Source organism: Chlorocebus sabaeus, chromosome 2, assembly GCF_047675955.1.
Source record: "Chlorocebus sabaeus isolate Y175 chromosome 2, mChlSab1.0.hap1, whole genome shotgun sequence".
NCBI lineage: Eukaryota > Metazoa > Chordata > Mammalia > Primates > Cercopithecidae > Chlorocebus > Chlorocebus sabaeus.
Genome location: NC_132905.1, coordinates 36,806,818 through 36,822,037, shown reverse-complemented (window position 1 = coordinate 36,822,037; position 15,220 = coordinate 36,806,818). Strand labels below are relative to the sequence as shown.

The 15,220-nt window shown below is 46.6% G+C and overlaps 1 protein-coding gene across 1 annotated transcript in view; it reads left to right on the top strand.

The window, feature by feature from the left end:
* Window positions 1–587: 587 nt before the first annotated feature.
* The window catches only part of ABHD12 (abhydrolase domain containing 12, lysophospholipase), a 34,387-nt gene continuing 19,754 nt past the window's right edge, over window positions 588–15,220 (top strand). Inside the window, exons 1-3 of the mRNA XM_073004762.1 lie at window positions 588–704; window positions 2,498–2,672; window positions 12,801–12,906. Coding sequence (XP_072860863.1) covers window positions 588–704; window positions 2,498–2,672; window positions 12,801–12,906 — 398 coding nt within the window. The remainder of the gene's footprint in view (window positions 705–2,497; window positions 2,673–12,800; window positions 12,907–15,220) is intronic.

Sequence of the window (15,220 nt, the reverse complement as noted above, 5' to 3'; positions counted from 1 at the left end):
GGGAGGGACACAGAACTAACCACAGATGATCCAAGCATAGGCACCAGGCATTGAAGTGGTGGCACACTTGATTGCAGGCTTCTTTCTTTTTATGGGCTTTTCGTTTTCTCTCAGGATAACGTTCTGAGTCTTTCTGGTCTTCTTCCAACCTCTCACATTTTCCCAATTTCTCCCTGCCAGGGCCATTAGCTGTGTCAGACCCTGCTCTTTAATAAGAATAAAGAGTTGGTGATGGAAGCTAGATGTGTTGCAAGTTTGGTGCAAGGACTCACATGTGCAGTCTACATGTGTTACTGTGTGTAATCCTTCCAGGAACCTACACAAAGGAGGTATCATTATCATCCTTACCAAGCATTAAGGAAAACAAGGCTCAGAGAGGTTAAATCGCTTGTTCAAGATTACACAGATAGTAAGTGATGGGTTAGATGTTGAACCAGACTTCAGAGCTGGCACTTTGAACCTCAATATTGTGATTAATATACCCTCTTTGAAAAGCTAGATCATGTATGGTGCTTACGATGCCATTTTAAACTGTTCTCCCCATCATCTAGTTAACTCTTGTATTCCTAAATTACTGTGTCAGTCCGATGGCCTTGTCCCTGGTAGCCCAACTAGCTCAGATCACCCTGGACAGTATCCCCAGCAGCAGGTACCTCTCACCCAGCCTGCCACGGCCCTTGTGCTTGATTAATGCCCACTGGGCTGTGAGCACAGCACAAGTGTGGGCGCCATCCTTTGCTGCCCTGACTGTCCACCACTTCAGAGTGCCAGGCTCTCGATAATGATCTCTGAATGAACCAGGAAAATGAGTGAATGAGTTACATTATCGGATGTGCATATTTATCATCAGCTTTATTGAGGTGTTTGTCAGCTTTATTATTTACATCAGTTTTATTGAGATTATTTACATATGACAAAGTTCATGGATTCTAAGTGTACAATTGAGTGAGTCTTGACAAACGTATGCCATCGTGTAACCACAGCCACATCAAGGTAAAGTATGTTCCATCACTCCAAGACCCTCTCCTGGCCCTTACAGTCAATCTGCTCCACCCCCAGCCCCTGGCAACCTCTCTCTATTCTGTGTTTCTGTCCTTAGAGTTTTACCTTTTCTAGAATTTTAGACATGGAATTACATAGCATACTGTCTTTTTTGGATGTCTTATTTAACATAACAATCCTTTTGAGATTCATCTGTATTGTTGCCTGTATCAGCAGTTCAATATGTGGTTTTAAGACTGTTTGGAAACAGTCCAGAGATAGCTTGTCCCACTGGATTTAGAGTCGTATGGTAAGTTAGAGCAGTGGCCCTACAGGTGTGCCCTTGGCACTCTTTCGTTCCCAGATCCTTGCAGAGGGTCAGTAAGGTCAGACTGATTTCCCTAATAGTGTCAAGGTGTGATTTGCCTTTTTCACCCTCCTCTCATGGTTGTGCAGTGAGGTTTTCCAGATGATATGTGATATGTGAATTCACAGCACATTGCATGCAGAAGCAGATAGGAGAGTCCATCTTTCTGTTAAGCTCTCTGACTTAGAGAAAGGTGTAAAAATGTTAATGTCACTCTTCTCACTAAAATTTTTTGTTTTTCTCCTCACTAAAATTTTTTGTATTGGAGAATTATTTTTCATAACAAATACCGTTTATAACAACATGTAATGGATTGTTATTATTAGATGAATTAATAGATATTTTTAAATGTCTTATCTTTAACTTCTCATATGACAGATCATCATAAATATAAACTGTTTTTGACTGTCTGTCAAATGAGAAGTTAAGAAACTCTTTGAGCAGAAGCTCTGTAGAGTCCTCAATTTTGTACTGTAGAGAAGTCCTGAGACCAAGGAGTTTGAGAATCACCGGGTTAGAGATAGTTTTGAAAGGAGGTTTGGGAACATGATAAGAACTCTGGAGCTGGAGAGGAATTAGAAGAGGGTCATGAGACCCTGGGCTGGCGACCTGGCTTGACGGGCCTGGAAAAGGGTCCTCTGTTGAGTGGGTACAGAGGGGCTCGCCCACACGTAAATGCAAGGACACACCGTGCCAGTTCTTAGCCTCCTGCTCTCTGAGGACCTGGTCAGGCAGGTTCTGTTGATGTCCTTGGTCTGCGTACTTCCTACCAGGAGCTAATGAATAACCTAAGCCTGCCTGCAGTTGGCTCACAGAAGACTGATCGGGAGGCCTGAGGAGGCCGCTCTTCCCTGATATGAGGTTACAGCTGGGGTCTGATGTCAGGTGGGGGGCATTGTGGGGTCTGCTTTCTCTGCTGGATTCTTCCGCAAGGGCGAATGTAAGAAATCATTGGCTATTTCTTTGTCTTTCAAGAAAAAAAGTTCCTCTTACCCCCAGCAGAGTTCTAAGCTCAAGTTAAAGACTATCTAAAATAATTACTTGAGCAAAGGCAGGTGGAGGCTACTTTTATTATTGGCAGTATCCTCGTGGAAAAAAAAATACGTGTGGCTCTTTAGGGATTTTCATAACACTATTGACAAACTACAGCAAAATGACACCTACTGCCTTTTGACTGATTCATTGCTTTTCTCTTGCAGGCGAAAGGGCCTCTGGTTGCGCCTGAGGAAGATACTCTTCTGTGTTTTGGGGTTGTACATTGCCATTCCATTTCTCATCAAACTATGTCCTGGAATACAGGCCAAACTGATTTTCTTGAATTTCGGTAAGTGGTATGTGTCCATTTTTCCTTTAATTTTAGTAAGGGTTCCTTTTCATGATGATGTCTGATTTTAGGGGGAGTCTTTTTACTTTAATGGTGATTTAGTTTACATGCAGTGAAGGGTATATATCTTAAATGTACAGTTTATATACCTGTATCTTTAGAGAGAGAGAGGTAGAGCTACCACCCAGATTGAGAAATAGAACACTTTTATTACCCGAAAGGTCCCTGTGCCCCTTCCCAGCTGGAGGACTTTCTGTGCTAGTGTTGCTCTCTGGAGCTGGATTTGTGTCCACGGAAGACTACACTGCACTGGGGGCCCAGCGTGTCTGTCTTCAGCTGAGGTGAGTAAAAATGTTGACAACCTGAGAAGTCAGCTGAAGCTATCATGTTGGAGATGCCTTGTCAGTTGTGCATTCTAGGAGCCTAACTGCCTTTGGAAAAGATGACCACTGAAAAATATAGTTTCTTTTTGAAAACAAATTAGTTTTTTATACCCTTAAAAAATCCAGATATACAGTACTTTTGTTTCTGTGGAATTTTGTGCTGGTCTTGTAGGTATTGTAGTCTCCTTGAGTGAACTTGGATCTTGTGTGTTTTTTCACATTGTGTATTTGCTTTTGGAGATGTGGAAGGAGAAAGGTGCAGATGTATCAAGCCCATGAGGTTGAAGGCAGAGGCTCTGGGCACGTGGCCCTGGGAACAGTCCTACAAGCGAGGCTCCAAGGAAGGGGCTGCATCTGTGGGTACGAGGTTTGAGAACAACCTCGAGGTTGTTTGAGAACAAACGAGGTTGTTTGAGAACAACGAGGGCTTGCACACGGCGGGTGTTCTGTGAAGGATAGCCTGAGAGGCAGGTGCTGACAGCATTAGAACAGGATGAGGCAGGGGCTCTGGGGTCACTTTGTGGCTAGATTGATTTGCACATAGTGAGTCTGGCCTTGCATGTTTGGGAGTTTAAGGCTTGCAAAGCTGGGCCTGATATTGCTGAGGCAGCAGGTGAGCTGGTGGGGTGGGAGGAGGAGGAAAGGAGGAGGCCACAGAGGAACACAGGAGGTACTGGGAGGCTCCAGACTCCCTCTGCAGGCATCGGGGCTTATGAGTTTGGGTGTTCAGTCTATAATAGACTTAATCACAGAAACTTAGGAAATGACTGGCTAAAAAAGGAATTTCTGTTTCTGTGTTTTTGTTTTTGTTTTTTTAATACTGGTAAGAAGAACAGAAATTGTAAGGTTATTTAATACTTTGTAAATCTGACTTTTTTATTTGGGTGTCTTAATTGTAAAACACATGTAGTGTACTAAGAGGCATTTGATTTTTCTAACGGAAAAGTAGAACTTCTAGGAATTTTTCATCTCTAAGTTTTGCCACTTGTAAGAAGCACAAACTCAAAAAGAAACTAACAGTATACCAAAATGATAAGAGTTTTGTTTTTCTGACTTTAATGTTCCTTAAATATGCATAGTACAGCCCAGAAAGGATTTGGGGCTTAGGTATAAACACGAAGCTACAAGGACTGCAGGTTCACCATCAACAGACCTCAGACTTGACCCTCACAGCTTTTGCACCTTTGCTGGCCTCCTTGGGCAGGTGCCTTTGCTGCCGGGCACGTGAGCTGGTTCTTAAGGGAGGGTGTGTGGGGTGCATTGCCCTGTGTGGCCTAGTACATTGTGGGCTCCCAGCAAATGTTTGAATTGAATAGATTTTCTTTAACTTGATTGTTTGGGCTACTGTAGACACACAGCCTACAGATTTTGCTCTGTAGATTTCCTAAGGAAGTGGCAGACTGCTATGAGGGAGAACTTTGGGTTCTCCTGGTCCAGCCCCGTGGGAGAGTAGTGCTGGACTTGGGTAGGGGAGGCTGAGCCTCCCAGGGTGTTGCCCATCCTTAATGATTTCCTTCCACCTGTTTGCCACACTGGAGTAGGAGAGCCTACAGTGGCATTTTGTTTTGTTGTTTTGTTTTGTTCTGAGACAGGGTGTGGCTCTGTTGCCCCAGCTGGACTGCAGGGGTGTGATCATGGCTCACTGCAGCCTGGACCTTCCAGGTTCAGGTGATCCTCTCACGTTAGCCTCCTGAGTTGCTGGGACTCCAGGCACCCACCACCACAACATCTGGCTAATTTTTTATATTTAGTGGAGATGGGGTTTTGCCACGTTGCCGAGGCTGGCGTCAAACTCCTGGGCTCAAAAGATCCTCCCGCCTTGGCCTCCCAAAGTGCTGGGAGTACAGGCGTGAGCCACTGCACCCAGCCCAGTGGTGTTTTTGAAAGAGATTTTTAGTTGCCAGTATGATAAAAATCTGTGTTTCTGGTCTTTTTTGAAAAGTTGACCAAAGGTCTAGCACCAAGAAACAGTGTCCCTGGGAGCAGCGATTGGACATGCCTTCTGCCTCACCCCCCTGGGCATCTGCCTGGCCCCCACACCCTACTCCTCCCTCCTCTCCATGATGAGCAACCCTCATCTCCAGGCCGCACTGTCCTCCCCAGGAAGCCACAGTGTATTTTGTCAGCGCGTGAGGCCCTTCCAAGTGTGGGTCTCTGTCTCCCACTTTGGGAGGAAGGGCAGTCATCAGAGGAGCAGCATGGAGCCTGTTGGTTTTCCAGTTGTAATGTGCATCCACGGTTTACAGGTCTGTGCCTGTCTGTGGCGCCGAGGAGGTGGGGTCTGTGGCGTGGCCCTGCAGTGATTTGGAGTTTTATTGGGGAGGTGCCTCTGCTCTTGTCTCCAGACAAGAAGCATGACCTGGGCATCCATTCAACATTACAGGAGGAGTAGCAATCTCTTGGGCCCACAGTGTGGTTAAAATGTTCTTCACAGCAAATCTATCTGAAACCAAATGTATAAATTAGATAAATAAGCTTTTAAAGAAACATAGCAACTACAATTTAAGGCATTATTCTACTTTAAATAAATTTTCATAAGCAAAACATCTTGATTATTCTAGAAACAAAGCATTAGCTAAAAAAAGAACCCTCAATAGTATAAATAGGAAAATGAATATTACTCTGAGAAAATCCTTGTTAACACTGTAGTTTATTTCCTACTGACCTTTTTTATGTGTCCGTTTACATACACATAAATATATGTGCTTTTCAATACTTGTATTCACAGTCTGATTCCATCCAAAAGATGTTTGGATGAGACCCAACATTTATGAAGCCTAGAATATCTTTCCCAGCCGTTACTTGCCTTCAGATCAAGAAGGAATCTCTTGGTGAAAGTCATGTCTTGGTTCAGAGGCTAGGGAGGGATTTTTTGGAAATAGGTCAGATCTATCATCATGCATTTGTTTTTAAAGCAAAGGGCCAGATTCCTCTTTGTCCTTCCCCTGAGCAGTCCCTGTTAACTCCTGTTTCCTTTCTTTTCTTGTCCCTCTTTTTTCACACGGAAGGCCCTGTAAGCCTGCATCAGGTAATTGGAATTTGATAAAACCCAAATAACCAACCCAGGCTTTCCCTTGTTGACACCACACCTCTTATGGCTGCCGGTATCAAGGCTGCTCTGTTACTCACAGGGATTGGAATGAGACTTAGCCCCGTGTTCAGACCCTCAGCACTCAAAGACCGTCACAGCGCAGTAGTTTCAGCCTTTCCCCCACCAAATATTTTGCAAGTGAGCTAAAAGAAGTATGACAGAGCAGGTCGTTTTCCACCCTCACATTCTAACTCCTTCACCCTCCACGGCACCCGTGCGTGCAGAATCCATTCTCTATCCTGCCTGTTGATGTTTGTGGTTGCTGGTATGTGATGACATAACTGGAGGGTGGACAGTGAAAACTGGGGGAAGCAGGAGCAGCTAGAGGCCTCAGTCCCGGCAGCCCTGTGGGCCTTGCTTGCCCATGGTGCTGGGGCCCCTATGAGGAGCTCCCAGTTCAGAAGAGCCTGTGAGAGGGAATCATGGGAGAGCTGGACCTCAGTGGCGGCACACTGCCCGGGCCACTCCTGTGGGGCTGCCACGGGGCTGAGCATTCTGTCCCCACCCCAGGCCTGTGGATGAAACAGGGACCTGGGCAGGGTGGACTCCAGCCAGCATGCCAGAGTCACGGGGGCCACAAAGAGTCGGTGTCCATGGGTGATCTGATCACGTGGGAGGCCAGAGGGTCCTGGCACTCGCCTGGCACTGGTCTGCAGGAGTAAGCCAGTAGTGCTTCTGGCCCTGGGTGGATCCTGTGACCCTGCGCACACCAACCCATCTCACCACCCATCTCACTTTGAAGCATTTCTGCTCATTTAGAGTAATACTGGCCAGGTGGTTCCTACAGCCATCCGCTCTGGGGCTGTGTGATCCCTTGGACCAGCCAAGCTCCATGCCTCCCATGCCACATGACACTGGTTGGAGGTGCTGCTGTGCAAGAGAAGGTGCCAGGCAGTATCTGGGGGACTTCAGAGCAGTCACTGTGCCTCCTTTTCATGGTTGTTTCTTTTTTCTTTTTTTCTGAGACAGAGTTTCGCTCTTGTTGCCCAGGCTAGAGTGCAGTGGCACAATCTCAGCTCACCGCAACCTCCGCCTCCTGAGTTCAAGCGATTCTCCTGCCTCAGCCTTCCTGAGTAACTGGAATTACAGGCATGTGCCACCATGCCCGGCTAATTTTGTATTTTTAGTAGAGATGGGGTTTCTCCATGTTGGTCAGGCTGGTCTCGAACTCCTGACCTCAGGTGATCCGCCCACCTCGGCCTCTCAAAGTGCTGGGATTACAGGCATAAGCCACCACACCTGGCCTCGTGGTTGTTTCTAAACCGAGTAAAAGTGAACTGGAAGACCAGCTTCCTGGAATGAGGCCATCCTGGAGTAGAATTTGGCTTCCTAGTTCTTAGATTTCTTGGGCTTGGAAGCTTTCTGGATTAGCTGCTAATCCTTGTAAAATACTTTTCAGTGGCCAGGGAATGCTCTCAGAACTCTTGGACAGTTTGTGTCCCAAGAGCTTGGCATCCTTCTCCAGACACAGAACTGAGTGAGGCCTGAAGCGGAGCCAGTGGAAGCCCAGTGTCCTCAGCCCTCAATGGTGCCCACTCCCCATCTGGCAGAATCAGGGCTGGTTCCAGCATCAGAGGCAGGATTTGGCTGAGTGGGTCTAGATGTGGGATGGGCAGTGGGCCCCAGGCGTGGATATTCAGAGTTGTACTGGGGAGGCCACTCCCGCTCCCGGCTGTCAGATGAGAGACTTGCACCCTGGGCTGCAGCTCTCAAGCTCCCGAAGTGTGTGGTGAATTCCCAGGATGAGGCGGCAGGAGTGGGCCCTAGAGTCTGAAGTGGACTCATTTTCCCACTCCAGAGCCTGAAGTGGACTCACTTTCCAGGCACTCCCTCTGATCGGGAGCCTTCTCTGAGTTCCCCTGCCAGGATAAAATCTAAACACTTGTATGGCCGTGTTTTTTTTTTTTTTTTTTTTTTCCAGGAGATTGGAGTTTTATTATTACTTAAATCACTCTCCATTCAGGGATCAGAGTTTTTAAGGACAACTTGGTGGGTGTGGGGAAGCCAGTGAGCTGGAAGTGCTGATGGTCAGCTCAGAGATGAAATCATAGGGAGTCAAAGCTGTCTTGCACTGAGTCAGTTCCTGCATTGTGGAGGCCACAGGATCAGATGAGCTAGTTTATCATCTGGATGGTGCCACCAGATCCATCAAGTTCAGGGTCTGCAAAATATCTCAAGCACTGGTCTTAGGTTTTACAGTAGTGATTTTATCACCAGGAGCAATTTGGGGAGGGTCAGAGTCTTGTAGGCCAGCTGCATGACTCCTAAACCACAACAATTTCCAATCTTGTAGCCAAAATGTTAGTCCTAAAAAGGCAGTCTAGTCCCCAGGTAAGAAGGACGTTTGTTTCCAGAAAGGGTATCATCTTTGCTTTAAACTATAAACTAAGTTCCTCCCAAAGTTAGTTTAGCCTATGGCCAGGAGTGAACAAGGACAGCGTGGAGGTTAGAACCAAGATGGAGTCAGTCAGGTCAGATCTCTTTCACTGTCTCAGTTTTGGAATGGTAGTTTCAATCCCTCCCTCCCTTTGTTTTTTGTTTTTGTTTTGTTTTGTTTTGTTTTGTTTTTGAGACGGAGCCTTGTTCTGTCACCCAGACTGGAGTGCAGTGGCGTGATCTCAGCTCACTGCAATCTTTGCCTCCCAGGTTCAAGCAATCTCTTGCCTCAGGCTCCCGAGTAGCTGGGACTATAGGCGCGCACCACCACGCCTGGCTAATTTTTGTAGTTTTAGTAGAGACAGGGTTTCTCTATGTTGGCCAAGCTGGTCTCAAACTCCTGACCTTGTGGTCCGCCCACCTAGGCCTCCCAAAGTGCTGGGATTATAGGCACGCACCACCGCGTCTGGTACCCCTTTGGGTTTCATAACCCCTTAATTTTCAGGTGTTAGCTAATGAAGATGGAGAAAGGGCAAAGACAGCTCTAACTTATTCCTGCTGGCCAGGAGTGTAGTGGGGGTAGGTGTTTACCCCACGGTGAAAGGAATGGAACCACTTTGCAGCTCTGAGCACACTCACACAGGCATGGCTGGGGATCCAAGGCTTGCATGGTAAAGGCATTACTATTGTCATCTATAGTTTTAGCACTGCATTTAAGGGAACAGTGAACTGTAAGGTTAATAATAAGGAATAGGGTAAGGAGTGCAATTCCCAGTTTTGAAAGTAAAGATTTGAATGCATTAATTTGGTGACTTGTAGCCCACAAAGAATTTAAGATTTAGTCCTTCCAAACTGCAGGAAAAATGCAAGAACATCTAACAACAGGTATACTATATATATTTGTTTTCGAAGCACAAGTTTTCTCTCTCCAGTCCCCATTTTTATTAAAAAACAAATCATTATAGGACTGATTTATTTGCAAAATAAACTTTAGTCTTATTATACTTGGCCTGATTATTTACATAAATTGCAACACAAGTAATAATTTTTTACATAGGCTTTTTAAATTGGCTTTGGTAGAACTCTGTTCCATAAGGAATCTCAGATAAGACTTTTTAAAAACTGAGTCCAGTCATGGGTTTGTATCCTCAAATACCTATGAGTTTGGTAAATTCCTCTCTTCTTGAGGTCCTAAAATAACTTGGGGCTCCTGGGCCTATTAGAAAGTGACATTCTTTACCACAGGTCAGGAACCCTGTATGGGGACTGTATAGACAAGGTATGAGGCCAGTTTTACCCATGGGCTTTTATTGTCTCTATAAGTCCTTTGAATCCTTAAAGGAAAGCAGGCCATTCCAGTCAAAGCTTTGGTAAAATAACCAGTTTCTTCAATTGTTTCCTGTTGCAGAAGAGCCTGCCTTTCTTTCCCTCCCTCCCTCTCTCCCTCTCTCCCTCCCTCTCTCCCTCCCTCTCTCCCTCTCTCCCTCTCTCCCTCTCTCCCTTTCTCCCTCCTTCCTTCCTCTCTCTTCTCTTTCTTCCCTTCCTCCCTTCTTTCCTTCCCTCCCCTCCCCTTCCTTTCCCTTCCCTTCTTTCTTTTCTTTTCTTTTCTTTTCTTTTCTTTTCTTTTCTTTTCTTTTTGACAGAGTCTCAGTCTTTCACCTAGGCTGGAGTGAAGTGGCATGATCTCAGCTCACTGCAACCTCCACCTCCGGGGTTCGAGCCATTCTCCTGCTTCAGGCTCCCAAGTAGCTGGGATTACAGGTGCACACCACCACGCCTGGCTAATTTTTATATTTTTAGTAGAGACAGGGTTTTGCCATATTGGCCAGGCTGGTCTCGAACTCCTGACCTCAGGTGATCCATCCGCCTCGGCCTCACAAAGTGCTAGGATTATAGGCGTGAGTCACCACGCCCGGCTGACTGCATTTATTTTTTGGGACCACTCTAACAAACCTGCAAACTGGGTGGCTTAAAACAAATGTATCCTCTCATGGTCGTGGAGGCTGAGAGTCCGAGGTTGAGGTGTGGGCGGGCCCAGCTCCTCCTGAGATGCTGAGGTGGACCCTTCTTGCCTGTCTGTCTGGCAGCATTCCCAGCTTGGAGAAGCTTCCCTCAAATCTCTGCTTCCATCCTCTCCATCTTCTTGGTTGTCTTTTCATGGTCTTCCCTCTGTCTCTGTGTCTAAATGTCCCCATTTTATAAGGACACCGGTCATTTGGGTTAGTATCCACCCAGTGACCTCATTTGAGCTTGATTACCTCCATAAAGACCCTGTTTCCAAGTAAGGTCACACTTTTAGGTACTGGGGGTGAGGCCTTGAACATAGTCTTTCTTGGGGAGCACAACTCAGCCCATAACAGGGCAGGTGGGCCTTCCAGGCCTCTCAGGGGCCAGGCTTATTACCTCCCTGACTTCCTGTCCAGCCAGCCAGGAGGCAGGGCTGTGCAGCCGGGCTGCCGGGTTCAAAGCCAATTCTTTTTTTTTTTTTTTTTTTGAAACAGAGTCTCTCTGTCGCTCAGGCTGGAATGCAGTGGTACAATCTTGGCTTACTGCAGCTTTGACCTGCTGAGCTCAAGTGATTCTCCCTCCTCAGCCTCCCAAGTGGCTGGGATCACAGGTGCATGTCACCTTGCCTGGGTAATTCTCATATTTTCTGTAGAGATGGGGTTTTGCCATGTCGCCCAGGCTGGTATCAAAAAATCCAGCTCTATCATGTGAGCCGGCAATCTAATAGGAGCCGTCAGATGGTGATGATGGTGACTCGCCTCAGAGACTGTGTGGCCTGGCTCAGCCAGAGCTAATGGGGATGTGGATCACCTCCTTTGCCATTTTTTATTTTGAGAGAAACTTCTTATTAAAGTTTTGAAGATGTATCTGCTTCCTGGGGAAGAGATGGGTTAAGAAGGTGGGGTATGAACAGCAGCCCTGGTCGGGGGAACTGTCTCCCCACGTGGTCTGGGACAGACGCTCAGGGAGTTTCTGGGAAGGAGTGTGTATGTCCCCATGTCCTTGTGAGTCCAGCCTGGTGACATTTGAGGAAGTGAGGCTAGATGTGCAGTGTGCCACGCGGACGTGGGAGTCATGCAACCCCTGTCTTCACCAGAGACAGCTGTCAGCAGCAGAGCTTCCCCAGGGGCAGGACCTGCCGGAGGGAAGCCAGGCCCGCACTGCTCTCTGTCACTGCCTCTTTTGGGAGTTGCCATTTTATAAAGCAGGAAAATCCCGCCTCAGGGTTCATGGGTTTATTTTAAATTTTTTATTTTTCAGTTAAACTTATTTTAAAGTTGTGTTCACCAAAAGTAATAAGACTACAATGGTATATAAGGAAAAAATTGCCCCTATTCTCCCCACACACACACTTTGAAGCTATATGAGCAGCCTGGCTTCTGTCTTTTTGTATTTCCTCCCAGCCACATGTGGGGGTTGTGTTTCATTGGCATGTTTTTACAATAGCAGAGTGGGGCTACCGTACCCGCACCCACAGTCACCTTGCTCCTCTCATCTGCCCGCAGGTCCTGGAGGTTCCTCCAGGTCTAAGGGCCTCATGGTCTTCCACAGTGTGGAGTGCTGGTTAATTCACTTGCTGTCCTGCTGGCAGATGACCTGGTCAGTGCAGGACTTCTGCTGGGCCATTGCACTGACTTCACTCTGCTCTGCATGGGTCCTGTGGATTCATCCCTCTTGCTGCCCCCACACCTCACCTTCTGCTGTCTTTTCTGTGTTAGGCAACAGTCCTAGAAACTTTGGAATCCCCTTTACCTTGTTTGCCACCTTACGTTCAGTTACTCATCAGATCCTTTAGCACCATCCCCTTTCCTGCTGTGTATGTCCCACTCCACCAGGCACCTGAGTTATTCGCAGGCTCGGCCTCCCTAGCCTCCCTCCTGGCTGGCCCATCCTTAAGACCTGTTGGGGATCTTTCCTTCCCTTACTTGCATCTTCTCACACCTTGAGTGACCTTAGACCTTAGCATTCCAGTCTCTACACAGACCTCGCCCTCACTGCAGTATCTATCCCTGCCCATGCTGGCCTCAGCCCATACCCTCCCTGAGGCTGGGCCTGCAGGTCTGGCACCATTGTAAGATTGCACAGGAAAAGGACTTGGTGCTTTCTGAGAGCTTCTGCAGTGTGTGCATGTGGGTGTGCATATGTGTGTGTGTATGTGTGGATGCATATGTGTGCATGTGTGTGAGTATGCATGTTTGTCTGCATGTCTGTGTGTACGTGTGTGTATTAATCCACCAGTAATCCTAATTTCCATCTCTTCATTTCCTACAGTAAGGGTTCCCTATTTCATTGATTTGAAAAAACCACAGGATCAAGGTTTGAATCACACATGTAACTACTACCTGCAGCCAGAGGAAGACGTGACCATTGGAGTCTGGTAAGTGCTGGTGAGCTCTGTAGCCCTTCCAGCAGCAGGAAAAGGCCCTACATGGCTGAGCTGGTGCTGTCTTTAACACTGGCCTCTGAAATGTTGTTCATTTTTATCTTCACCTCTTCCTTTCCTAAAGGAAAGATCTCAGTACATTTGATCCTAATGTTGAGGGATTCAGTGACTTTAAACTCTATTCCCAGGCTTTCAAAACAGCAAAGGCTTTGTGAACAGATTATTATTTTTAGAGAACCTTGTTTCTAGGAAAAACAAACAGAGAAGCTAGAAACAGGATATAAGTGGCCGGCACAGTGGCTCACACTTGTAATCTCAGCACTTTGGGAGGCCGAGGCGGGTGGATCACTTGAGTCCAGGAGTTTGAGACCAGCCTGGGCAACATGGTGAACCTATCTCTACTAAAAATACAAAAATTAGCCAGACATGGTGGTGCACACCTGTAATCCCAGCTACTTGGGAGGCTGAGGCAGGAGAATCACTTGAGCCCAGGAGGAAGAAGTTGCAGTGAGCTGAATTCACGCCACTGCACTCCAGCCAGGGTGACAGAGCAAGACTCTGTCTCAAAAAAAAAAAAAGAATATAAGGGAAGAATCGCAAACACTCTTTTGAATATATCTTCCATCCAAGTGCGGTAGCTCACGCCTGTAATCCCAGCGCTTTGGCAGGCCGAGACAGGGGGATCACTTGAGATCAGGAGTTTGAGACTAGCCTAAATAACATGGTGAAATCCCGTCTCTGCTGAAAAAAAGTACGAAAATTAGCCGGGTGTGGTGGCACGCACCTGTAGTCCCAGCTACCCGGGAGTTTGAGGCAAGAGAATTGCTTGAACGCAGGAGGCAGAGGCTGCAGTGAGCCGAGATTGTGCCACTGCACTCCAGCCTGGGCAACAGAGGGAGACAATGTCTCAAAAAAAGAAATTTATATATATATATATATATATATATATATATATATATATATATATATATATCTTTTCCAAGAAGTGAAAACAGCTTGATTTCTTTTCACATATAGCTTCGATGATGGTGTTGGCTGTCTTCTAAGTATTTACTTTTTTAAGCCATAAATTTACGTTGGACATAAGCCTCGTGACTTCTCTGTGTCTCCTTGGACTACATTTTAATGTTTTCTTCTGTACACAAGTGGTGCTTCTGAACAACTGAATTAAAATCGATCAACCTCACTGTGGCATTTCCCTTTTTCTCTGAGAAGTGATCCTGAATCACAGCCCCTTTATCTAGCTGAATTTATTTTTCAGTAGCCATAACGTCCCTTTCCGCTGTCTCAGAAAACCATTGTGTATGTGAGAAGCTTCTAAATGAAATGCTGTGAGTAGCTTCCCAGTGTGGATGAGAGAACATTCAGGCATTTCTAACAGTGGTCCTTGGTAAAGAACATAAAACAAGAAGAGAGATTTTTGTTCTTAGTAGTTGGTGCTAGGATTAAAGTCTTTTGTCACTTCCTGAATTGATTTAATCTAACATTTACTGACCAACGTGTGACTGTGGGACTCTGGGTTTCTGTCTGAAGCGCGACCTGTTTTGCACAGAGCTGCTGAGTGGGACTTGGTCAGCCCTCTTCTTGGTTAATATGAGTCTGTCCTATCGCAGGAGGGTGTTTATGGTGGTAAGACTTATGCTAGAAGTACTAACAACACCTGCATATATTATCAGTTACCAGAAAAGGTTTTGTTTAGTGATGCTAGTGGCAAGTCTCAAGGCGGTGCCATGCCGTGTGTTGCTGTGTGTTGGTGGGTGTGGCTGCTGCCCACTGTCATGCCCTAGGCAGTCACAATGACAGTGGGCCCTCAGGCAGCAGCAGGCCCAGCTCACCAACTGCCCCCACCATCACTTCATCAGACCCTGCCACCAGCTTCCTGAAAGGAGGGCCTCAAGGCCTAGCGTGAAGCCTGGGGGCCATGCCTGGCCATGCCTGGCCGTCGCCTGTCTGCTGAGAGGAGAGGCCCAGGAATGGGTTTCTCTGCTGGCTAGGAGTTCCCTGGCTCTTTGTCAGGAACCCAGGTTTGGGGTGGGCTGGCTACTGGAAGCACATCTGCTCCCAGCACCTTCAAAATGTGCTGTCCTATCCCTCAAGTTTATAAACGTATGGGTGTGATGATCATAGTGACTAGATCCACCCCAAAATGTGATCCTCTTGAACGGATCAGAGACAGAAGTTCGATGAGATGCTGAAGCTTAAAATCTAGAAAATAAGAAGTTGGCCATTAAATTTTTTTTAAAGATTCTTGTCACTGGTATCCAGAATGAATCTGAAGAAGCTTTACAGAAAAGTGATTAATTTCGAC